A 26,315-nucleotide genomic window follows, 5' to 3' on the forward strand; every position below is an offset into this window, starting at 1 on the left:
TAATTTTTACAAGGAATATGTTTTTCATTTTGAAACTTTATTGATGTGAAATGTACAATTTCAAAAGAGCAGTTTAGCATTGGTTTTGGTATTGGGTTTCAATTTCATAAGTTGATTTGAAGCCTTTTGTAAACACTATTAATTTAAAATATCTAAAATAGTTAGATGATATCTTACAAGTACCCATATATAATACATTTATTTATTTACTTATTTATTTATTTATTTTTTGGGTTACGCGGGCCTCTCACTGTTGTGGCCTCTCCCGTAGCGAAGCACAGGCTCCGGACGTGCAGGCTCAGCGGCCATGGCTCACGGGCCCAGCTGCTCCGCGGCACGTGGGCTCTTCCCGGACCGGGGCACGAACCTGTGTCCCCTGCATCGGCAGGCGGACTCTCAAGCACTGTGCCACCAGGGAAGCCCTACATTTATTTTTAACTAAATATCTTCTGTAGAGTTTACTGATGGCAGTTGTAAAACAGGCTTCTTCATTGAAACTATAAACATTCACTTCATCCTATAACTATGGAGACAATTTATGGGTTTTTGCCTCATCAATAAATTAATATATCAATAAAAATAAATGAATAACATCTCAGTTTTTATTGAGTAACTTTAATTACTATCATTACTATGTATCAAACATGGAATATTTATTAATGTATTCTATTCAGGGGATATTTCTTGATCACTTCCCTAATTCTAGAACATATAGCCTATTTAAGACCTGCAACTCAAAATGCACTTAATTATAAACTAAATTTCTTGGTACTGAAAGGCAATATAGAAACTAAAATGTTATTTACTTTAAAATAAATTTATTATATAAGGGTACTTATAAGATAGGGGTGTGTGTGTGTGTGAGAGAGAAAGATGAGAGATGCAAAGAAATAGGAAAAGACGAAAATGTAGAGTTTCCTTTTCTTATTCTTTGTAAAGTCTATACCTGACATATGACAGTGTTATTCTCAAAAGACTGTACCTATAATAAAATTTCTATATGATTCTATACAATCTAAGTGGTGTTAAAACAAGGTGATTAAGTGCATAATCTTTGGAAACAGAAATTTGGTTCAAATTCCTGGCTCTCCCACTTAATATGTGAGTAAACTTGGGCAAGTTATCTCACACTATGGGCCTTATATCTCTTCTGTAAAACAGAGATGAAGATCTAAAAACATCCACATCTCAGGGCTGTCCTGTGGATTCCATGATATCCAGCCTATGACCTAGAATTTGACCTGTGTTAATTGATAGCTGTTGACCTCATGATTCCTGTATTTATCCAAGCTTTGATTTCCATAAAATCAGCCTCTCCCCGTTCTCGTCCTATGTCTTACTCATGGATAATAAAGAGAGTGTGCAAGACTCTCACAATCTGCTCCTGCTATTCTTTCACCTTCATCTCTCAGCTTTGCCTGGCCAGTATCCATCAAACCAAAAAAACCCCAAAATATTCCCCAAATATAAGCCTGTTTCAGCCTCCATATGCAGTGCATTTTTTTTTTTTTTTACAACTTGTAATACTCTGCCCACATCACCATCCCTCCCATAGATATATACAACCTCAAACCCCAGATTTTTTGGAAATTTAGGGAAAAGAAAAGCAGGATGTGCAACCACCAAGCTGAAGACACATGAGTGTGGAGGATACCAGCAGCCACGTTAGCAGGCTATAATTAATAGTTCTACAGCCAGGCGAGCCAAACCAAATGTGACAAAGTCAAAAGAAGAAAACAAAATAAAAAAGCCAAGCATGTTCACTTCCAAGGTGAGCCACGGTATGAAATGGTCTTACCTAAGTAAAAAAAACCCAAAACATGAAGAAATGAGTGTTTCATTTTTTCATTGCACCATGCACCTCAACACAGACACACCAGATGCAAATAAAGTCTTTAATTTAGGACAAACATCAGCAAGTGTAATTTGTCCTTTGAGATTTTACTCAGAAACCCATGCAGCCGTCCCCAGTCCCACCCCCACCCCAGGACATTATTAGTTGCTCCTTTTGTGTTGCATTTTCTCTTTACCTCTATTGGTACCAAACACTTTTTTAAAGTCTACCTTCCCTACTATATTGACCTCCATCAAGGAAAAGCCACTTTCTATTTAATCCTTGCTTACCCAGTACCTTGGGCAGAGCTCACAAGGATTACTCACAAATAAATATAAACTAACTGATAAAAAGCAATAAAAGAATCAAAAGAATCAAATTTATTTCAAATAGGCTGAGGTGAAAGGGAGGCTTTTGAGGACGTTCTTGCTGGAACACCTCATTTATCTCAATGGGATCAAAAACGTGTAGTGAGAGAAAGGCAAAGACAGTTTCGGAGAGTTGAGAAGGAAGAGCTGATCATATGCACTATGGGAAACCAGATAAGGAGTTAACAAGGCATCAGTAAAAGGATTTGTCACTATTGAGGTTCCAGGGAATGTTTCCTTGTACATGGAAAAGTCTTCTGTAGCCCATTTATGATTTCCAAAGGTTCTAAATTAGTTCCAAAAGCTCTACCTTATCCCAAACCTGCTAAATGTTGAACTGGAGTTTAGGGCAAGGGAAGAAGGGTGGGGAAATCTACTGAAGAGCAAATGAGTCTCAAGGCTGAAAGGAAACACACAACAACAAAAAGACAAGAAAATCATCAAATATATGACCCTCCTCTTTCTGGAGACTGTTGTCAGGTCTCCTTACATCCTGTTTGCTGACCAGACGTCAACACTGTAACAATGAAACCTGTTTATGCCTCTCTTAGAGGCAACTGTACCACTGTCCAAGAAGCCATCTAGTTCACACAACATTTACTGAAGCTACTTCCTTCCTCACCTTGTGAACGTGGTCTGAGCCTTCATTAGCTTGAAGACACTCATGGATAAGTTATTCATGATTTTTATTGGTGAGCTCAAAGGTACACCTTACTTAGTGCTTTTGGCATTGAATTTGTGGACTAGAGGGAAGTAAAGTTAAACTTCTATGAACAAGGTCAGTAACATACAAAAGGACAGAATACCTCCCAGGATGGAGGCATGGAGTTCAGTTCTTGAGAGGAGCCTAAAGCAACGCCATTAAAAAAAAAGGGTTTTTTTTTTAATGTCAACAAAAGATGGACTGTGAGCATCAAAAGAGAAAAATAGGAGTCTGAGAGGTATAATTTAGATAATTTTATCCATCAACATATGTGAGAAAGGGACATGGAAGCTGGAGCTCAGAACTCCATGAACCATGTCCCGGATACAGCCACGCTTTGCCTTGGATGCAACATTCCAGTACCATCTGTCTCTCTCACTCTTCTAATTCCTAATGCATAAATCAATCCTTAGACTATAAATATGCTATATAGTAATGACCTCACTAAAAGTTAATAAATTATCACATAGAGTACATATTCACCTTTAGTATACAATTCACTCTACACTATAAACATTTTTAACAAACTTTATTGCTCTATACATTCACATCTTGCCCTTTGGAGAGTCAAATCATCTCAGGGTATAATGTAAAAGTGAAATTTCTGGTCCTAAAAGGTAAGAAATCCAGAAACATGGTTTAACCAAGGTGTCCTTTAATTTCCTTGAGTCTGTCAAAGGAACGTGTAACAAAATCATATTGTTTGGAAACTCATTGTGCTGATGTTTCTCATTTTCATTTAATACTGACTTAGCATTTCCTTTGTGCCAGTTCTTGTACAATTACTCAATAAAAATTAACTCAATGAATTTCTCATTATTACAGATGAGATAGGTTCTGCTATGACCCCCATTTTACAGATGAGGGAATTGAGAGGCTCAGAAGATGACATAACTTCACCAAAGTTAACAGAGCCAGGATTCAAATCCAGGCAGCCTAGTCCCAGAGTATAGGCTGGCAGCCACTATCACCCTGTTTCTCGTGAAAGCAACACTGCATTTGGAACTTTCTTAAAAAACCTTTATGTCCAAAGTCATTATTTTAGATGTCCCTCTTTTAAACATTTTATAATAGTATAGAATATAAATCTATTATTCTTCACTGTCAGATACAAAAGAATCTACATTTAAATGCCTTACCACTTACCCCTGCTATCGCAGAAAAGAACACTGGTGAAAAATGACACAGGTTTAGATGATTTGAAGCTGAGATGACAGGTGAGCGCAGCATTAATTCCACTGGGAGAGCACATAACGACTCTGCCTTTTGGAAAATTCACAGAAAGAGGTTGAATCACGTCACCATCAAGAAGCCTTGTTGGGGAAATCTGGACACTGAAAATTGAATCCCTGTTTAAAATTAAAAGAAAAAATTAGCTCAAAACATGCACAAGTAATTGGATTTAAATGTGGTTTCCTCTGTTTTTTGAATCATTAGAAAAATTAAAACAATAAATATTTACAATAATATGCCCAACTACTAAAGATATTTTTGTATCATCTCTCGTCTTCTGGTCACAATATAAGTAAAATTGATAATATGTTGATTTAACCAAGAACTACATGAGGTGATCAAAAGTTCCTTTTGACCTGTCAGGATTAAAATAACAGGGTTAAAATGCCTGATTAAGTGCAATGTGTTTTTAACCACAGCCATGCTAAAAGCATTGTCCTTAAATATGTCCTGACAAAAATTTACTAGAAATTACTGCTTGAACAGCTAAAGCTTTAATGCATGTAGACTAAATATTAACAAATGCATATACACATATTTTTCTTTAATTTGGGTACAATTAAGCAATTGTACACATATATCATGAATATTTTTTCAATCATTACTATCAAAAAAATTCTACTAAATGTTTGCATATTTCATTATATACTATAATTTATTTAGCCAATCTAAAATGTTTGTGATTTTTAGTAGCATAGTATGTAGTATTCACCTCAATTCTAATTAATACTTGGTAAATTTTAGTTGTCAATAAATATTTCACCATATTACTTTGTTTTATTATATATGTAGGTTCCTACAGCAAATAAGAAGTGCTATCAAATGGGAATCATATTTCCCTAGTACTTTAATTAGAATGAAGATTATTCAGCTAATTAACTAGAAAAAATAAAGAAAGCTCTCAACTTGAATTAGTTAAACTCATATGGTTCACTGGATAAAACATGAAAAAGCAGTTTATAAATCAGGTTTGAATCCAATTCTGTTGCTAATTAACTGTCATCAGATAAGTCATTAATGCTATTGATTTTATTGTATATATAATGAGAATAGGTTACATCATCTCTATAGTCCCTTTTACATGCTCATTTCATTATACCATGTTTTGTAAGACTCAGCTTTTAACTTGAGGTATTTTTAAAATTGATACCATTATACATTAATTTAAAAGCTGAAAGATTAAAAGATTAATTCATATATGAGACGTTTCTTCACCAAAAAAAAGTACTTTCTAGTACAATGTAATTCAAGTCATGTCTATTTCCTATTTAAGCAACAAAGTTTAGTCTACTTACAAGATAGGGACTTGGAAAAACTGTGAATCCCAAAGTTGTAAAGTTAAGGTTGAGGAACTACACTCTCTCACAAAATGGCATTTAAAGCAAGTCCCCGAGGTATAAGTAAGCACTCATCATATCTTGCAGGCGAAATGTTAGAAACTAAAGGCCGTTCTATGCTCCTCAACTTGGACAATTTTCATTTATTTCCAACCATTACATCACACATGGAACCCATTTTCTCTGGATCTCAGAATGCTTAACTGTAAAATAAGGTATTGAGCTAGAGAAGCTCTGAGGTGGGTCCAAGATCTGGTAGTTTATGAAAATAATGCTAATAGGCAATTCACATCGGTATACAAATCCTCACAATTTATATAATTTTAAGATGTAAACCAGCCACTCTTTACATCTATTTCTTTGTATATATAGGTATATATTTCTAAATAAAAATTTGTTTCACTTTCCTTTTTGTCATTTTATATAAAGGATATCAATATATGTAGTCTTCCTTACGTTTTTATTAATCTCAATATTTTGTTTTCTAAGATTCATAATACATTCTCTCATTAGTTGAAGTTCCTCCACTTCACAGGTATAGAAATATTCACGTACACATATATCACAAATTATTTATCCCTTTACCTGTCACTGGACATTTGTGCAGTTCCCAGATTTTGCTATTCTGAATAATGCAACTATGACTAATTTCAAACATACCTTGTAGAACACGTGCACTTTATTTTATTTAAGTATAGTTGATTTATAATGTTATATTAGTTTCAGATGTACAGCACAGTGATTCAATATTAGTTATTATAAAATATTGGCTATTTACAATAGCCAGGTCATGGAAGCAACCTAAATGTCCACTGACAGACAAATGGAAAAGGAGGATGTGGTACATATATACAATGGAATATTACTCAGCCATAAAAAGGAACGAAATTGGGTCATTTGTAGAGACATGGATAGACCTAGAGGCTGTCATAGAGTGAAGTAAGTCACAAGAGAAAAACAAATATTGTATATTAACGCATATATGTGGAATCTAGAAACATGGTACAGATGAACTGGTTCACAAGGCAGAACTAGAGACACAGATGTAGAGAACAAACGTATGGACACCAAAGGGGGGAAGCGGGGCGGGGGTGGTGTTGGTGGGATGAACTGGGAGATTGGGATTGACATATATACACTAATATGTATAAAATAGATAACTAATAAGAACTTGCTGTATGAAAAAAAGAAATTCAAAAAACAGTTATAAAATATTGGTTATCTTCCCTGTGTTGTATAATATATCTTTGTAGCTTATTTATTTTATACATAGTAGTTTGTACCTCTTAATCCCCTTCCCCTATCTCGACCCTCCCCCTACCTCTCTCCCCTCTGGTAACCACTAGTTTGTTCTCTGTATCTATGAATCTGTTTCCCTTTTGTTATATTCATTCGTTTTATTTTTTAGATTCCACATATAAATGAAAACATAACAGTATTTGTCTTTTTCTATCTGACTTACTTCACTAAGCATAATACCTTCCAGGTCCATCCATGTTGTTGCAAATGGCAAAATTTCATTATTTTTTATGACTGGATAATATTCCATTGAATATGTAGAATATATACACATCTTCTTTATCCATTCATTTGTTGATGGACACTTAAATTGCTTCCATACACTGGCTATTGTAAATAATGCTGCTATGAATACTGGGGTGCATTAATCTTTTTGAATTAGTGTTTTTATTTTCTTTGTATATATACTCAGGACTGGAATTGCTGGATCATATGATAGCTCTAGTTTTAATCTTTTGAGGAACTGCCATGCTGTTTGCCATAGTGGCTGCACCAATATACACTCCCACCAACAGTGAACTAAGGTTCCTTTTTCTCCACATCCTCGTCAACATTTATTATTTGTTGTCTTTTTGACAACTGCCATTCTGATAGGTGTGAGGTGATATCTCATTGTGGTTTTGATTTGCATTTCCCTGATGAGTTTTTCTTGTATATACTGTGAAGTGTAAATGTTGGGCTATGAAATATGCCGATGTTACACTTTACATAGTATTATCCAGTGTGGTCCTACTCACTGACACTGTAACTAGTAACCTGATTTATTAATGTTTGCCTACCTAGGACAAGCAAAATACTATCTTATTGCAGTCACTAATTTTTACTTCCAAGTTTACAAAGAGGTCAATTATATGTTTTCATGTGTTTATTTTCCGTTTTATCTGTGAAAGTGATTGAAACTTTTTGTCAACATTTCTGTTGAGTTACTTGATATTTTTCTGATTAATTTGTATCAGTTATTTATTTTATTGTTGGCATGATTTTAAGGCTTAAGAAATCTTTCTCTATCCACAGACATTAAAATTGTTTTAATTTTTTTTTTGCCTATATTCAAATTGCCTATCTTTTTTTTAAAATTTATTTATTTATTTTTGGCTGCATTGGGTCTTTGTTGCTGCGTGCAGGCTTTCTCTAGTTGTGGTGAGTGGGGGCTACTCTTCATTGTGGTGTGTAGGCTTCTCATTGCGGTGGCTTCTTGTTGCAGAGCATAGGCTCTAGGCGCCCGGGCTTCAGTAGTTGTGGCATGCAGGCTCGGTAGTTGTGGCTGATGGGCTCTAGAGCACAGGCTCAGTAGTTGTGGTGCACAGGCCTAGTTGCTCCATGGCATGTGGGATCTTCCTGGACCAGCGCTCGAACCCGTGTCCCCTGCACTGGCAGGTGGATTCTTAACCACTGTGCCACCAAGGAAGTCCTCTAAGTTATTTTTTACATTTGACCTTTCACATTTAAGCCTTCAATCCATGTGTAATGAATTTTCATGTATTAAGACAGGAATCCAGTTTGAAATATTCCATACAATCGATTATTCCAGCACCATTTATTGAAGAGTAATCTCTTTGCTCCATAGATCTATACTACCTTTGTCATATATTCAGTATCCATCCATGTGTGGGCCTTTTTCAAGTCTATTCTACTCCTTTGCACATTTTCTCTATCACTGCACCACTATCACATTGATTTATTAGTCTTGATATTTGGGAAGCCAAGCCCTTCTCACCTTATTCTTTTTCTTCAGGGGTGGCTTGGCTACTCTTGACCCTTGATTTTTTCATATAAAATTTAGAATTTTACGTGTCAATCTCTATGAAAAAATTTATTTGAATTTTTATTTCAGTTGCATGAAATATCTAAATTGATTTGTAGAAAACTGTCCTTTTTACAATATTAAATATCCCAATTCATGAATATGTGTAAATCTTCATTTATTTATGAGTTCTTTGACTTAAATTTTATAATTTTCTCCATACAGTTCCACACAATTCTTCCTATTATCTTTAATTGTTAATGTTTTTATGAATAGTAGTTTTACGGTTGCACGTTCTAAATGTTGTAAGCTGAAATGCTATTGAATTTTAAATATTGGACTTATATTTGTCTATCTTGATAAATGATCTTCATAGTTTTAAATATCTACATATACATTCTTTTAATTTCCTATACAGAAATTCAGATTCCAACATACACCAAAGTTTAAGAACCACTGATCTAGAGAAGATTTGCTTGCTTCTGCTGAAAGATAGAAGGACTTACTCACGTGGAACCATTTTAGCCTCTTCCAGATTAATCCAGGAATCAGAGATTAAGTTTTCCTATCTTGAAGTTGTCCCAATTTAAGAACAAGCTTGCATTTGGCATTTTATTACAGTTCACCACTCCTACTCTAGTTTCAGCTTATAAGAATGTATTCTTCTGGTTTGGCTTGATCTGATACCCTTTAGAGACCTCCCACACTTCTCAGCAGCCCAGCAGTTTTATATTATATATATTTTAATACATACATACATATATATACACACACACACAAACACAAGCTCTATTTGTTTTGTAATGTGAGGGTTCATAATATATCTAGGCCAATACAGTCCTGGGAATTTGAGCTCTTCATAAATTTTTAAAAAAATGAAAACAGATTGCATTCTCTATGGTATGTGCACATGATAGGCAGAATTCTGTGATGGCCACCAAGGGTCCTGTTCCTTAGTGTACAAACTGCACAGTTCCCACTCCTTGGGTGGCAGGATCTGTAAATATGATGAGATATCACTATGGTGATTAAGTTATGCTATATGGCAATAGTAAAGGAACTTTCCATAGGTAATGAAGGTCCCTAGTCAATGGAATTTGAGTAAGCAAAGGGAGATAATCAGGGGCAGATCCAATTTAATCAGGTGAGAGAGAAAAGTCAGAGAGCTGGTGTACTTCTGGCTTTGAATGAGTTAAATGCCATGTTGTGAGGAGGGGACCACATGTCTAGGACTTGAGGGTGGCCTCTAAGAGCTGAGAGTTGTCCGAGCCAACAGCCAGCAAAAAAACGATGTCTGAGTGCTACAACTACAAGGATTAGTTCTGCCAACAACCAGAGAGCATGGAGGAGGACTGAGCCTCAGAGGAGACTGATGCTATAGCCCACACCTTGAGCTCTGCCTACTGAGACCGTGAGCAGTGGACACTAAACTAACCTGGACTCCTGACCCACCCACCACCTACGCCCCCAAAGAAAACTGGGAGGACAAATTCATGTTTTAAGACACTCAGTCTGTGGTAATTTGTCATACAGCAAAAGAAAACTAATACACTGAGTTTTTAAGCTTGCTTCTCATACCACATAAAGAGATATACCAAAAATTTTTACCAGAAAATTAAACGACTAACGGTGAGACAACTAAATGGGCTTTTGGGGGGTATTTTTAATTTAAATGTACAGTTAAATATTTTAGTAGTTCACTCCAACTATAGAAACAAGTCAGACATTGTTCATGGCTCATATAACACAGACAGAAAGAAAAAAGCACCTAAAGAAAATGTGGTCAATTCACATTAGGCATCTACCTGAAATAGTTTTGAGGTAAAATGTTGACATCCATCACAGTTGTTACATCCAAAGGAACAGGATTAAAAAATATGAAAGGAGGGTCAAACAATAACTTGGGTAATTTTACCTCTCCAACCAGACATAACATTCGATAGCAAACTGGATTATCATTTAAATGTATAGGAATATCAGCTGTGTATTTTCTAGGCTGTTCTAATGAAAGAAAAACATTTTTTAAGTATTTTAGATTAGTTCACACACACCAAAAAACATTTACATAATTTAAACCTTACTAAATATTAAGATGTACTATGAAGTTACAGCTCAGTAGAGCAGAATAGATTACCCAGAAACTGGATTTATCCTGCCAAGGAACTTAAGACTTGTAATGAGGTGTCATTGAAATAAAAATCTTTTAAAGTGCACTCTGTCTAGAAATAGAGTATGTCTCCTTACAGTAGATTTTCATTATTATGGGAAAATACATATACCTTGGGGAAACAGTACAACAGGACTTCTTTTTCTAATTGTTTTCCATGCCTTAAAAGGAGCTGCCCATCCCTTTAGTATATGCAGCATGAAGATGAGGTCAGATAACTGCCATAAAGATCTCAGGGAATACTGAGAAATGGATATGCTGAGAGGAAAGGAATGTGCTTTCTTGCAGATTTTTAGATTTATGTAAGGCTGTCAGGGTCGACTGGCCAATTTCACCTGGTAGGAAAAGATAGGAAATTGCCACATGGCAACTCACGGGAGGAAAGGCAGTTTGTGTAGGAGAAAAAGGCTCAGCACAGAAGCAGCAGGCTGGTCTCGGACAACAGGTGCCATCAGAGCCAGCTGCCAATGCCTTTTAAGACCCAAATCCCCAAACGTAAGTCTCACAGGCAGAAAAATGTGATCTCATGAGTATGAATTCAAAGTTATAGTTTAGAAATCAAAAACTTACTGAATTCTGAGTTTTGAATGGATTGCTTTGAGATTATTCCTGGGTTTTAGAAGTGTTAAAGGTTTCTGGGATAATGGAGAAGGGGTTCCTTGTGTAAACTAAGACTACTGGGGATTCAGTAACACATGTTTTTAAGCTCAGGTATGCCTTCTCTCTCATCTGAGATGTAAGTTATATAAAGGTGTTATAGGCATGTTTAATTTTTTTTTAAGAGTTAGGATGAGATCCTAAGGAAGGAGCCTATAGGTTTGACTGCTTGGGTTCAGCCCCATACTGCAGGAAAAGGCAAATGGAAATGTTTCTTATTTCCTTCTAGATGATTCAGTCCATTTCATCTGGATATAAATGTTGATAAGGACATAAAGGAGAAGCTCTGTATAGAAATACAGGTGGTGGCTTTAGCTGGACTACCTTTTATACTATTTCTTTTAGGACCAGACACATTAGAAACTAAGAAGAAATACAAAGAAATATATAATGAAACCTAATAATTTTTATAAAGTAAACTTCAGAATGCAGGGAATATTTGATGTTTTCTATCATCTTTTCAGAGTTCTAAACAGAGGTAATAAAAGATGAAACATTTAAAAAATCTACTAATCACGATATCCTATGTACTGTCTCTCACACATAAATCTAAAGTGTATATACAAGGCCAGGCTAAGAGATGTGCTGGACATAGACTTAATGCAATACTGTGCTAACAGAATATTATGGAGAAAGCGAACACACAGCTCAATGAACTCTCTAAAAAGCTTAAAAGCGGTAATAGGTTCTTATCCTGCCTTTTCTGTTGTTAACATAGCTAGCCGCGGGTATTTTATTAGATTGCCACATGTGTAAAACATAGTAGTGTCCGAGAGATCCCAATGCAAGTGATTTACTGAGGGAGTGCTCTCAGGAGGAACCCGTGGGTAAAGGAGGGAAGCAGAACAGGGCAGGGCAAGAAGCTATGAGAAGCTGTAGTTTTAGAATCCAGATTCAACCTGATTCCACAGGGAGCTCTGGGATATCAGACAGAGCAGGGGGAGGGGGTGGGAGGGAGTGGGTTGGGTCACCTGAGGTAGTAGTGGTGGTTAGACTTAATCTCCTTGGTATCTCTTCATGAGGTATCTTCCTCCAGCCAAGGGCAATCCCCTGGAGAAAGGGACAAACATAACCTGCCAGGAACCAACACCCACAACTGAGAGAGGGATGGAAAAGCCCAGTAATGGGAAACTGGATAGGCCCAAATAGCATATACAAGAGCCTGTAATCTTAACATTGCTTCATAAGTAAGAATAATTAGGAAGAAAAACAGGTAAGTTACTATAATACCCTTTTAAATAGAAAAATAGTCTGGAAATGACATTTGGTATGCTTTAGTTATAGTATATAAACTATAAAGGTACTTAAGCAGATGCTTTCAATTAGAGACAAATAGTAGTATAGACTTCCTCAAAGAGAGAGAAAAAAAAAACGTGCATAGATGTTTTTACAAGCACCTTCCTGCTGTTCCTTTGCTCCTGTCTGCTTAAAAAAGGTAGTTGCCATACCTTCACTTCCTAAAGCTCATTATCTGAACAATTCTATGTTTTAATGTAGCACGGATTCTCATGTGGAGAATCTTCTTCATGGATTCTCATGTTGAGAATCTTCTAAGATATGCACATCCTGGGTGTCAGGCTCAGGAAACATTGAGGTTATTTACATGAGAACTAAGAACAATCTTATCCAAGGGGAGTGAGAGTCTAGCCACACAAATTAGATTCAAGAACAGTGGCTAAGATTCAGAAGGGATTGATGATTTGCCTACATACCAGTGCGGATAACAGATACTATCACAGCCCTGCCTCTATCCCTGTGGCAGTCCAAGGAAGAGCAATAAAGGGGGAGTAAAAACTAAAACCCACCTCACTCAAACTCTTGAAAGCCCTGACAGTATAAAGGAGCCCTGCTTGGTTAGCAGTATAACAGGTTCTACCCAAAGTGGAGATAAAATATATTTGCCCTACTTTAAGTGATATTGATGGCAAAGGTTCCATCTACAAGGCAAAGGAAATAGGAGACATAAAAGCCCTGACCATGGTTTGAAATAAAAGGCTTATACCACAGTCAGATTACAAGAAGAGAAAATGGCAGAACAAAAGTGTAATCAATCACCAATGCCTGCTAGAATAAAACGGCAGATGCTACAGGATAGCACAAAGAACAAGGACAAGATCTCACTAGGTGTGATTAAAAGAAATCTTAAGTTAATTAGAGACCCACATCTCTCAAGAGGCTGGGAAAAGTAAACAAGTTGCTTTCTGTGCTGCTTATTACGCTGTCCTTCCAAAGCCCTGTGACCTGGGGGGTGAGAAGTTATGTTAATAAGATTATTGGAATCATGGTTTGCACATAAGTGGGGGTGTGTGTGTAAAAAAGTTAGACAGTGGATCAGATTTAGGACAAAGGGATTCGGTCGGGGCCAGGGGTGGACAGAAAAACAGACTTTCAGTCAAAAATCAAAATGCTACCATTGTAACTTGTCCAAAAGGCGACTAACTTGTCCTAACAGTTTTCTGATTAAAAAAAAAAAGACTAGAGGAATTTTTTAGTTATTTGAAATGTACAGATGCAGAGAGATACCTCTTATCCCCACATTTAAAAAAAATTATTGTGGTAAGAACACTTAATATGACATCTACCATTTTAACACATTTTAAAGGTATATTACAGTATTTTTATATGTAGACACAATGTTGTACAGCAGATCACTAGAACTTATTCGTCTTGCATAACTGAAACTTTATACCCACTGATTAGCAACTCTCCATTTCCCCCTTCCCTAGCCCCTGAAAAGCACCATTCTATTCCTTGTTTCTCCTAGTTTGACTAATTTAGTATCTCACATAAGTAGAATCACGCAGTATTTGTCTTTCTGTGACTGGCTTATTTCACTTAGCATAGTGTTCTCAAGATTCAAACATGTCACATATTACAGGATTTCCTTCGTTTTTTTTTTTTTTTTTTTGGCTTTGCCCTGCAGCACGTGGGATCGTAGTTCCCCCAACAGAGATCCAACGCGCAACCTCTGCAGTGGAAGTGCAGAGTCTTAACCACTGGACAGACAGGGAAGTCCCCTTTTTTAACGATGAATAATATTCCATTGTAAGGATATACCATATCTTCTTTGTCCATTCAACCATCAGTGACATGCCCCAACACATGCACAGAATCCCTCGGCAAAGTATGGGCAACTTATTGATTTAAAGCATTTAAGGAAATCACTGTTTAATCATTAGATGAGCTCTAAATTGAGAGTTCAGTGGACACATAAGAAAAAGAATACAAATCTTACAAAATTAGTTCTGTAATGTCATTAAACAAACAAACAGTAACAATAATAACAACAAACCAAAAATTGCAACAACTACTGAGTGGAAGTGAAGTTCTCATTTCCATGGTAGCCATATTACATTACTTATAATGCCCCATTTTCAAAAATAAAATTTGACACACACAAAACACCAACAGTGAATGATCTATACGAAGGAAAAAAAATTGTCAGTAGAACCTGTCCCTGAGAAAGTTCAAACATTACACATACACACACATATTTATATATAAATATATATTATACATAAATTGCAGAGTTGATGTACAGTAAATGAAATGAAAAATTCATTCAACACAGTTTCACCAGTAGATCTAAACTGACTAAAGAATCAGCCAACATGAAAAAAATGTCAGTTGAGTTCCTCCAGTATGAGGAACAGAAGAAAACAGAATGAAGAAAACTAAACAGAGCCTCAAAGATCTACAGGACAATATCAAGTAAACCAATATACACAAAACGAGAAGCCCAGAGATAGAGAAAGAGAGAGCAGAAAGACCATTTGAAGAAATAATGGCCAAAACCAAATAAAATTTGATGAAAACCATTAAATGAAACATGTAAGGATTTCAATGAACTCCATGTAAGATAAATTCAAAGAGATCTACTCTCAGACATATTTGTCAAATGGCCAAAAACCAAAGGAAAGAGAGTCTTCAAAGCAGAAAAAGAAAAGTGACTCATTATATATATGGGATCTTCAATAATGTGAACAGCTGACTTACCAAAAACCTTGAAGGCCAGAATGCAGTATGAAGACGTATTTAAAGTACTGAAAGAAATAGACTGTCAACCAAGAATTCTATATCCAACAAAATTATCCTTCAGAAATGAGGAATAAATTAGGACATTCCCAAATAAACAAAAAATGATAGACTTCATCACCAGCAGACCTTTTCTAGAAGAAATACTAAAGGGAGCCCTTGAAACTGAAATAAAAGGAAACTAGACAGTAAACTGGATCACAGAAAGAAATAAAGAGGTAAAGGTAAATATATGAGTAACTATAAATGATAATATAAAAGTAGTTTTATTTTCATTTTCCTTGACTATCTGATTTTTTTTAAATGCATACTTATTTCACTTAGCATAATGCCCTCCAAGTCCATCCATGGTGCTGCAAATGGCAAAATTTCTTTTCTTTTTATGGCTGAGTAGTATTCCATTGTATATATATATACCACATCTTTATCCATTCATCTGTTGATGAACATTTAGGGTGCTTCCATATCTTGGCAATTGTAAATAATGCTGCTACAAACATTTGGGTGCATGTATCTTTTCAAATTACTGTTTTTATTTTTTTCGCATGTATACCCAGGAGTAGGACTGCTGGGTCATATGGCAGTTCTGTTTTTAGTTTTTTGAGAAACCTCCATACTGTTTTCCACAGTGGCTGCAGCAACACGGATGCACTTCAAGGGCATTACGCTAATTTAAATAAGTCAGATGGAGAAAGACAAATACTGTATGATATCATTCATATGTGGAATCTGAAAAAAAAATGCAACGAATTAGTGAATATAACAAAAAAGAAGCAGACTCACAGATATAGAGACAAACTAGTGTTTATCAGGGGGGAGGGGGGAGGGGCAATATAGGAGTAGGGGATTAAAAAGTACAAACTATTAGGTATAAAATAAGCTACAAGGATATACTGTACAGTATGGAGAATATAGCCAATATTTTATAATAACTATAAATGGTGTATACCTTTAAAAATTGTGAATCATTATATTATATGCCTGTAACTTATACAATATCGTACAACTAAACTTCAGTAAAAGGAAAAAAAACCTTAAAACTACACAGAAAAAAAGTATAAGAAAGTAGTATAAAACTGTGTTGATGGGATTATATTGTGCAAAGATGTAATTTGCATGACAATAATAGTACAAAGAAAGGGGATGCTATATTGGAGCAAAGTTTTTGCATACTGTTGAAATGAACTTGGTATTACTCTCAATTACATTTTAAAAAGTAAGATGTTACTAGTATTTTCCAGGGAAATCACTAAGAAAATACCTCAGAATTTTATTAGGAAAGAAACAAAAAGGGAAGTTAAGTGTTAAGCAAAAAGACAGATGTAAATCTTTCCTTAACTTCATTAGTAATTAATCAGTAAATATAAAATAATTCAGTACAGTGATGAAAAGGCTGAGATAAGTAAAATAAACTTTAAAAAATAATCCAAATTCATGTCATCTACAGGAGACACGTTTAGATTCAAAAACACAACTCAGTTGAAAATAAAAGGATGGAGAAAGGATATAAATGCAAATAAAAACTAAAAGAGAGCTGTGGTGGCTATGATAAATTTAGAAAAAATAAATATTAAGAAAAAAATTGCTACTATAGATAAAGAAGGACATTATATGTACTGATAAGAGGACAAACCATCAAGAAGATATAACAATTTTAAGCATATATGCACTTAACAGAGCCACAAAGTACATGATGAAAACCTGGTAGAACTGAAAGGACAAATAAATAACTAAATAATAACCCTATAAAGCTTCAATACTCCACTCCCAATTGTGGGTAAGTCAAGTAGGTAGAAGATCACTAAAGAAATAAAAGACTTAAACAACATTATAAATGAACTGGACCTAACACACATCTATGGAACATTCCACCCAACAAGAGCAAAATACATACACTTCTCAAGTGCATGTGGAACATTCTCCTGGGTAGACCATACTTTAGAGTGTAAGGTAAGCCTCAATATATTAAAAATGACTGAAACCATACAAAGTATGTTCTACAACAACAATGGAACAAAAATAGAAATCAATAATAAAGTGAAATTTGGGAAATTCTCAAATACATGAAAATTAAACAACACACTCCCCAAAAACTAATTATTAAGAAATGGCAGGAGGAGCTTCAAGATGGCGGAAGAGTAAAACACGGAGATCAACTTCCTCCCCACAGATACCTCAGAAATACATCTACCTGTGGAACTGCTCCTATAGAACACCTACTGAATGCTGGCAGAAGACCTCAGACCTCCCAAAAGGCAAGAAATGCCCCCACGTACCTCGGTAGGTCAAAAGAAAAAAGAAAAAACAGAGACAAAAGAATACGGACGGGACCTGCACCAGTGGGCGGGAGCTGGGAAGGAGGAAAGGTTTCTACACACTAGGAAGCCCCTTCGTGGGTGGACACTGTGGGTGGCGGAGGGGGGAAGCTTCGGAACCGCGGAGGAGAGCGCAGCAACAGGGTTGCGGAGGGCAAAGCGAGGAGATTCCCGCAGAGATCGGTGACGACTGGCACTCACCAGCCTGAGAGGCTTGTCTGCTCACGCACCGGGGCGGGCGGGAGCTGGGAGGTGAGGCTCGGGCTTTAGTCAGATCGCAGGGAAAGTACTGGGATTGGCTGCGTGAACACAGCCTGAAGGGGCTAGTGCACCACAGCTAGCCAGGAGGGAGTCGGGGAAAATTTCTGGAGCTGATGAAGAGGCAAGAGACTTTTTCTTCCCTCTTTCTTTCCTGGTGCGCGAGGAAGGGGATTAAGACCACTGCTTAACGGAGCTCCAGAGACAGGCACGAGCTGCGGCTATCAGCGTGGACCCCAGAGACAGGCAAGAGACGCTAAGACTGCTGCTGGAGCCACCAAGAAGCCTGTGAGCAAACACAGGTCACTCTCCACACCCCTCTTCCGCGGAGCCTGTGCACCCTGCCACTGCCAGGGTCCCGTGATCCAGGGACAACTTCCCCAGGAGAACGCAGTGCGCGCCTCAGGCTGGTGCAACATCATGCTGCCCTCTGCCACTGCAGATTCGCCCCACATCTGTAGCCCTACCTCCCGCAGGCCTGAGTGAGCCAAAGCCCCCGAATCAGCTGCTCCTTTAACCCTATCCTGTCTGAGTGAAGAACAGACGCCCTCAGGCAACCTACACGCAGAGACGGGTCCAAATCCAAAGCTGAACCCCCGGTGCTGTGCAAACAAAGAAGAGAAAGGGAAATCTCTCCCAGCAGCCTCAGGAGCAGCAGATTAAAACTCCACAGTCAACTTGATGTACCCTGCATCTGTGGATTACGTGAATAGACATGAATCATTCCAAATTGAGAAGGTGCAATTTGGGAGCAAAGGTATATTATTTTTTCCCCTTTTTCTCTTTTTGTGAGTGTGTATCTGTATTCTTCTGTGTGATTTTGTCTGTATAGCTTTGCTTTCAACATTTGTCCTAGAGTTTTGTCCATCCATTTTTGTTTCTTTTTTACTTTAAAAAATTGTTTTCTTAATAATTATTTTTTATTTTAAAAACTTTATTTTATTTTACTTTATTTTATCCTCTTTCTTTCATTCTTTCTATTTTTTCTCCCTTTTATTCTGAGCTGTGTGGATGAAAGGCTCTTGGTGCTCCAGCCAGGAGTCAGTGCTGTGCCTCTGAGATGGGAGAGCCAACTTCAGGACACTGGTCCACAAGAGAACTCCCAGATCCACGTAATATCAAATGGCAAAAATCTCCCAGAGATCTCCATCTTAATGTCAAGACCCAGCTACACGCAACGACCAGCAAGCTACAGTGCTGGACACCCTATGCCAAACAACTAGCAACACAGGAACACAGCCCCATCCATTAGCACAGAGGCTGCCTAAAATAATAATAAGGCCACAGACACCCTAAAACACACCACCAGAAGTGGACCTGCCCACCAGAAAGACAAGACCCAGCCTCATCCACCAGAACACAGGCACTAATCCCCTTCACCAGGAAACCTACACAACCCAGTGACCCAACCTTAGCCACTGGGGACAGACACCAAAAACAACGGGAACTATGAACCTGCAGCCTGTGAAAAGGAGACACCAAACACAGTAAGTAAAGCAAAATGAGAGACAGAAAAACACACAGCAGATGAAGGAGCAAGATAAAAACCCACCAGACCTAACAAATGAAGAGGAAACAGGCAGTCTACCTGAAAAAGAATTCAGAATAATGATCGTAAAGATGATCCAAAATCTTGGAAATAGAGAAAATACAAGAAACATTTAACAAGGACCTAGAAGAAGTAAAGATGAAACAAGCAACGATGAACAACACAATAAATGAACTTAAAGATACTCTAGAACGGATCAATAGCAGAAAAACTGAGGCAGAACGGATAAGTGACCTGGAAGATAAAATAGTGAAAATAACTATTGCAGAGCAGAATAAACAAAAAAGAATGAAAAGAACTGAGGACAGTCTGAGAGACCTCTGGGACAACACTAAACACACCAACATTCGAATTAAAGGGGTCCCAGAAGAAGAAGAGAAAAAGAAAGAGACTGAGAAAATATTTGAAGAGATTATAGTTGAAAACATCCCTAATATGGGAAAGGAAGTAGTTAATCAAGTCCAGGAAGCACAGAGAATCGCATATAGGATAAATCCAAGGAGAAACATGCCAAGACACATAGTAATCAAACTATCAAAAATTAAATACAAAGAAAACATATTAAAAGCAGCAAGGGAAAAACAACAAATAACACACAAGGGAATCCCCATAAGGTTAACAGCTGATCTTTCAGCAAAAACTCTGCAAGCCAGACGGGACTGGCAGGACATATTTAAAGTGATGAAGGAGAAAAACCTACAACCAAGATTACTCTACCCAGCAAGGATCTCATTCAGATTAGATGGAGAAATTAAAACCTTTACAGACAAGCAAAAGCTGAGAGAGTTCAGCACCACCAAACCAGCTTTACAAAACAAATGCTCAAGGAACTTCTCTAGGCAGGGAACACAAGAGAAGGAAAAGACTTACAATAACAAACCCAAAACAATTAAGAAAATGGGAATAGGAACATACATATCAATAATTACTTTAAATGTAAATGGATTAAATGATCCCACCAAAAGACACAAGCTTGCTGAATGGATACAAAAACAAGACCCATATATATGCTGTCTACAAGACACCCACTTCAGACCCAGGGACACAAACTGACTAAAAGTGACCAGAAGGAAAAAGATATTCCATGCAAATGGAAATCAAAAGAAAGCTGGAGTAGCAATTCTCATATCAGACAAAATAGACTTTAAAAGAAAGACTATTACAAGAGACATGGACACTACATAATGATCAAGGGATCAATCGAAAAAGAAGATATAACAATTGTAAATATTTATGCACCCAACATAGGAGCACCTCAGTACATAAGGCAAACACTAACAGCCATAAAAGGGGAAAGCGACAGTAACACAATCATAGTAGTGGACTTTAACACTCTACTTTCACCAATGGACAGATCATCCAAAATGAAAATAAATAAGGAAACACAAGCTTTAAATGATACATTAAACAAGATGGACTTAATTGATATTTATAGGACATTCCATCCAAAAACAACAGAATACACATTCTTCTCAAGTGCTCATGGAAGATTCTCCAGGATAGATCATATCTTGGGTCACAAATCAAGCCTTGGTAAATTTAAGAAAACTGATATCAAATCAAGTATCTTCTCCGACCACAACGCTATGAGAGTAGATATCAATTATAGGAAGAGATATGTAAAAAATAAAAACACATGGAGGCTAAACAATACACTACTTAATAGCGAAGTGATCACTGAAGAAATCAAAGAGGAAATAAAAAAATACCTAGAAACAAGTGACAATGGAGACATGATGACCCAAAACCTATGGGATGCAGCAAAAGCAATTCTAAGAGGGAAGTTTATAGCAATACAATCCTACATTAAGAAACAGGAAACATCTCAAATGAACAACCTAACCTTGCACCTAAAGCCATTAGAGAAAGAAGAAAAAAAAAAAACCCAAAGTTAGCAGAAGGAAAGAAATCATAAAGATCAGATCAGAAATAAATGAAAAAGAAATGAAGGAAACGATAGCAAAGATCAATAAAACTAAAAGGTGGTTCTTTGAGAAGATAAACAAAATTGATAAACCATTAGCCAGACTCATCAAGAAAAAAAGGGAGAAGACTCAAATCAATAGAATTAGAAATGAAAAAGTAACAACCAACACTGCAGAAATTAAAAGGATCATGAGAGATTACTACAAACCACTCTATGCCAATAAAATGGACAACCTGGAAAAATGGACAAATTCTTCAAAATGCACAACGTGGGGAGAATGAACCAGGAAGACATAGAAAATATGAACAGACCAATCACAAGCACTGAAACTGAAACTGATTAAAAATCTTCCAACAAACAAAAGCCCAGGACCAGATGGCTTCACAGGAGAATTCTATCAAACATTTAGAGAAGAGCTAACACCTATCCTTCTCAAACTCTTCCAAAATATAGCAGAGGGAGGAATACTCCCAAACTCATTCTACGAGGCCACCATCACCCTGCTACCAAAAGCAAAGATGTCACAAAGAAAGAAAACTGCAGGCCAATATCACTGATGAACATAGATGCAGAAATCCTCAACAAAATACTAGCAAACAGAATCCAACAGCACATTAAAAGGATCATACACCATGATCAAGTGGGGTTTATTCCAGGAATGCAAGGATTCTGCAATATATGCAAATCAATCAGTGTGACACACCATATTAACAAACTGAAGGAGAAAAACCCAATGATCATCTCAATCGATGCAGAGAAAGCTTTTGACAAAATTCAACACCCATTTATGAAAAGAACCCAGCAGAAAGTAGGCACAGAGGGAACTCTCCTCAACATAATAAAGGCCATATATGACAAACGCACAACCAACATCGTCCTCAATGGTGAAAAACTGAAACCATTTCCACTAAGATCAGGAACAAGACAAGGTTGCCCACTTTCACCACTGTTATTCAACACAGTCTTGGAAGTTTTCACCACAGCGATCAGAGAAGAAAAAGAAATAAAAGGAATCCAAACTGGAAAAGAAGAAGTAAAGCTGTCACTGTTTGCAGATGACATGATACTATACATAGAGAATCCTAAAGATGCTACCAGAAAACTACTACAGCTAATCAATGAATTTGGAAAAGTAGCAGGATACAAAATTAATGCACAGAATTCTCTGGCATTCCTATACACTAATGATGAAAAATCTGAAAGTGAAATCAAGAAAACACTCCCATTTACCACTGCAACAAAAAGAATAAAATATCTAGGAATAAACCTACGTAAGAAGACAAAAGACCTGTATGCAGAAAATTATAAGACACTGATGAAAGAAATTAAAGATGATACAAACAGATGGAGAGATACACCATGTTTTTGGATTGGAAGAATCAACATTGTGAAAATGACTCTACTATCCAAAGCAATCTACAGATTCAATGCAACCCCTATCAAACTACCACTGGCATTTTTCACAGAACTAGAACAAAAAAATTCACAATTTGTATGGAAACACAAAAGTCCCCGAATAGCCACAGCAATCTTCAGAACGAAAAAGGGAGCTTCAGGAATCAGGCTCCTGGACTTCAGAGTATACTACAAAGCTACAGTAATCAAGACAGTATGGTACTGGCACAAAAACATAAATACAGATCAATGGAACAGGTTAGAAAGCCCAGAGATAAACCCATGCACATATGGTCACCTTATCTTTTATGAAGGAGGCAAGAATATACAGTGGAGAAAAGACAGCCTCTTCAATAACTTGCTGGGAAAACTGGACAGCAAATGTAAAAGAATGAAATTAGAACACTCCCTAACACCATACACAAAAATAAACTCAAAATGGATTGAAGATCTAAATGTAAGGTAAGACACTATCAAACTCTTAGAGGAAAACATAGGCAGAACACTCTATGGCATAAATCACAACAAGATCCTTTTTGACCTGCCTCCTAGAGAAATGGAAATAAAAACAAAAATAAACAAATGGGACCTAATGAAACTTCAAAGCTTTTGCACAGCAAAGGAAACCATAAACAAGACCAAAAGACAACCCTCAGAATGGGAGAACATATTTGCAAATGAAGCAACTGAGAAAGGGTTAATCTCCCAAACTTACAATCAGCTCATGCTGGTCAATATCAAAAAACAAACAACCCAATCCAAAAATGAGCAGAAGAGCTAAACAGACATTTCTCCAAAGAAGATATACAGATTGCCAACAAACACATTAAAGAATGCTCAACATCACTAATCATTAGAGAAATGCAAATCAAAACTACAATGAGATATCATCTCACGCCAGTCAGAATGGCCATTATCAAAAAATCTAGAAACAATAAATGCTGGAGAGGGTGTGGAGAAAAGGGAACCCTCTTGCACTGTTGGTGGGAATGTAAATTGATACAGCCACTATGGAGAACAGTATGGAGGTTCCTCAAAAAACTACAAATAGAACTACCATACGACCCAGCAATCCCACTACTGGGCATATACCCTGAGAAAACCATAATTCAAAAAGAGTCATGTACCACAGTGTTCATTACAGCTCTATTTACAATAAACAGGACATGGAATCAACCTAAGTATCCATTGATAGATGAATGGATAAAGAAGATGTGACACATACATACAATGGAATATTACTCAGCCAGAAAAAGAAACTAAATTGAGTTATTTGTAGAGAGGTGGATGGACCTAGAGTCTGTCATACAGAGTGAAGTAAGTCAGAAAGAGAAAAACAAATACCGTACGCTAACATATATATATGGAATCTAAGAAAAAAAAAAAAAGTTCATGAAGAACCTGGGGCAAAACGGGAATAAAGACACCGACCTACTAGAGAATGGACTTTAGGATATGGGGTGGGGGAAGGGTAAGCTGTGACAAAGTGAGAGAGTGGCATGGACATATATACACTACCAAATGTAAAACAGATAGCTAGTGGGAAGCAGCCACAGAGCACAGGGAGATCAGCTCGGTTCTTTGTGACCACCTAGAGGGATGGGATAGGGAGGGTGGGAGGGAGGGAGATGCAACAGGGAAGAGATATGGGAACATATGTGTATGCATAACTGATTCACTTTGTTATAAAGCAGAAACTAACACACCATTGTAAAGGAATTATACTCCAATAAAGGTGTTAAAAAATCCAATAAAAATCAAAACAGAATACACTGCAAAGACAGATGGTCACAAAGAACAGCATAAGTATACATTACTCAACCATGAACATTTTTCTAGAATTATAAACTTTTTGATCTGATTCAGATTTGTACCTTAGATATCTATACTGGTTATAAAGTGGAAACTATGAAAAATTCATGTACGCAAAGTAGATGAATGGTCATTGGGAAGCATGGCATAAAATCTAAGCCAGAAAATTATACACACCACGTTGATCCTTTTCAGCCACCATCTCAATTAGTGATTTAATTCCAATAATTTTGTGTCCATTTTTCTGATGACAGGTATTTAGGGAGCTTAACAAACAGAAATTTGTTTGACTCTCAAACAGATTTGTTTGACTCTGAAATTTGACTCTCAAAAGTCTGAATCCAGAGAGTGTTCGGACTCCCATAGAATACATCATGATGAAACAAGGTAGTCAGCCATTTTTACCAATTAAAAAATAGCTTACAATTATCATTAATATTATAAAGACATTTATGATATATTAAATGCAAAAATATAAGAGCATAAGGCAAAAGCAGATTATAATGTGCACATGTTATTCCTCAAATATTATAGTACAGTATATTATAGTATATAATATACTATGTGTATTGTATATTATAGTATAATCAAGCCTTTGCTGATGCAGCTTCCATCTACTTGTGGACTTAAAGAAAGCCTATCTAGAATTATTGGATAACTGCTGGAAAGCCTACATCTTCAATGAGAAAAGTCACAACAATCTGAAGGATGAAGCTTTTGTAGTGGATATTTGAGTGAGGTCCAGCAATTCAAATGATACCTATTGCTTGGCATATCACCCACTGGACCAATGTAACCAGGCCCAATACCTTTGTTAAAACTGGTGAGAATGAAGCAATCTCTTTTTCAACAGATCTACACATGAGAGAATGGAAGCCTATTTTAAATGACCACATGACTCTGATAATGATTTAGCAGATTTGAAAAATAAGAAAGAAACCAGGTAATCTTTAAAGCACCTGGTTCCAGCCATGCCTAAAGACAGGAGATCTATTCCTAGGTTTTTGCATTAGATGAGTCAAATAAATTAACTTTTACATTTAAGATAGTCTGAATTGTGAGAGGATCCCTACATCCTTCAAAACATTAAGTTTAAGAATCTCTCACTGGTCTTCCCTGGTGGTGCAGTGGTTGAGAGTCTGCCTTCCGATGCAGGGGACGCGGGTTCGTGCCCCGGTCCAGGAAGATCCCACATGCTGCGGAGCGGCTCGGCCCATGAGCCATGGCCACTGAGCTTGCGCGTCCAGAGCCTGTGCTCCACAATGGGAGAGGCCACAACAGTGAGAGGCCTGCGTACCGCAAAAAAAAAAAAAAAAAAAAAAAGAATCTCTTATTAATAAGAACTGCTTAACAATGGAATGGATAAATGTAACAAATTGCTATTGGAAGCAAATGCCATAAAATAAATAAATTTGCTCTTGGGAGCAAATCTCAGATGATTTAAGGACAAACAATGTAAGACAGCAGGAAGAGCTTAGATACAATATATTGTCATGAAAATAGAAGCAAAAGAAAATACAAAAATATTTTTGAAAGGAAAGCAATGGGTGGGAGGAAGAAATAGATCAAAAATGATTATGTTTCCCCCACATTTAGTATTAAACACTTCATCTTTGTAGCTGAAAAGAATAGAACTAAAAGGGAAAAATACAAGGAGTAAACACGATAGCTGCCAGATTAGT

The 26,315-nt window shown here is 36.8% G+C and overlaps 1 protein-coding gene across 1 annotated transcript in view; it reads right to left on the bottom strand.

Moving 5' to 3' along the window:
- CFAP47 (cilia and flagella associated protein 47) overlaps positions 1–26,315 on the bottom strand; it is a 520,230-nt gene that overhangs the window by 325,059 nt on the left and 168,856 nt on the right. Inside the window, 3 exon segments of the mRNA XM_067722746.1 lie at positions 2,125–2,177; positions 4,052–4,254; positions 10,324–10,519. Coding sequence (XP_067578847.1) covers positions 2,125–2,177; positions 4,052–4,254; positions 10,324–10,519 — 452 coding nt within the window.

Source organism: Pseudorca crassidens, chromosome X, assembly GCF_039906515.1.
Source record: "Pseudorca crassidens isolate mPseCra1 chromosome X, mPseCra1.hap1, whole genome shotgun sequence".
In the NCBI taxonomy this organism is placed as follows: Eukaryota; Metazoa; Chordata; class Mammalia; order Artiodactyla; family Delphinidae; genus Pseudorca; species Pseudorca crassidens.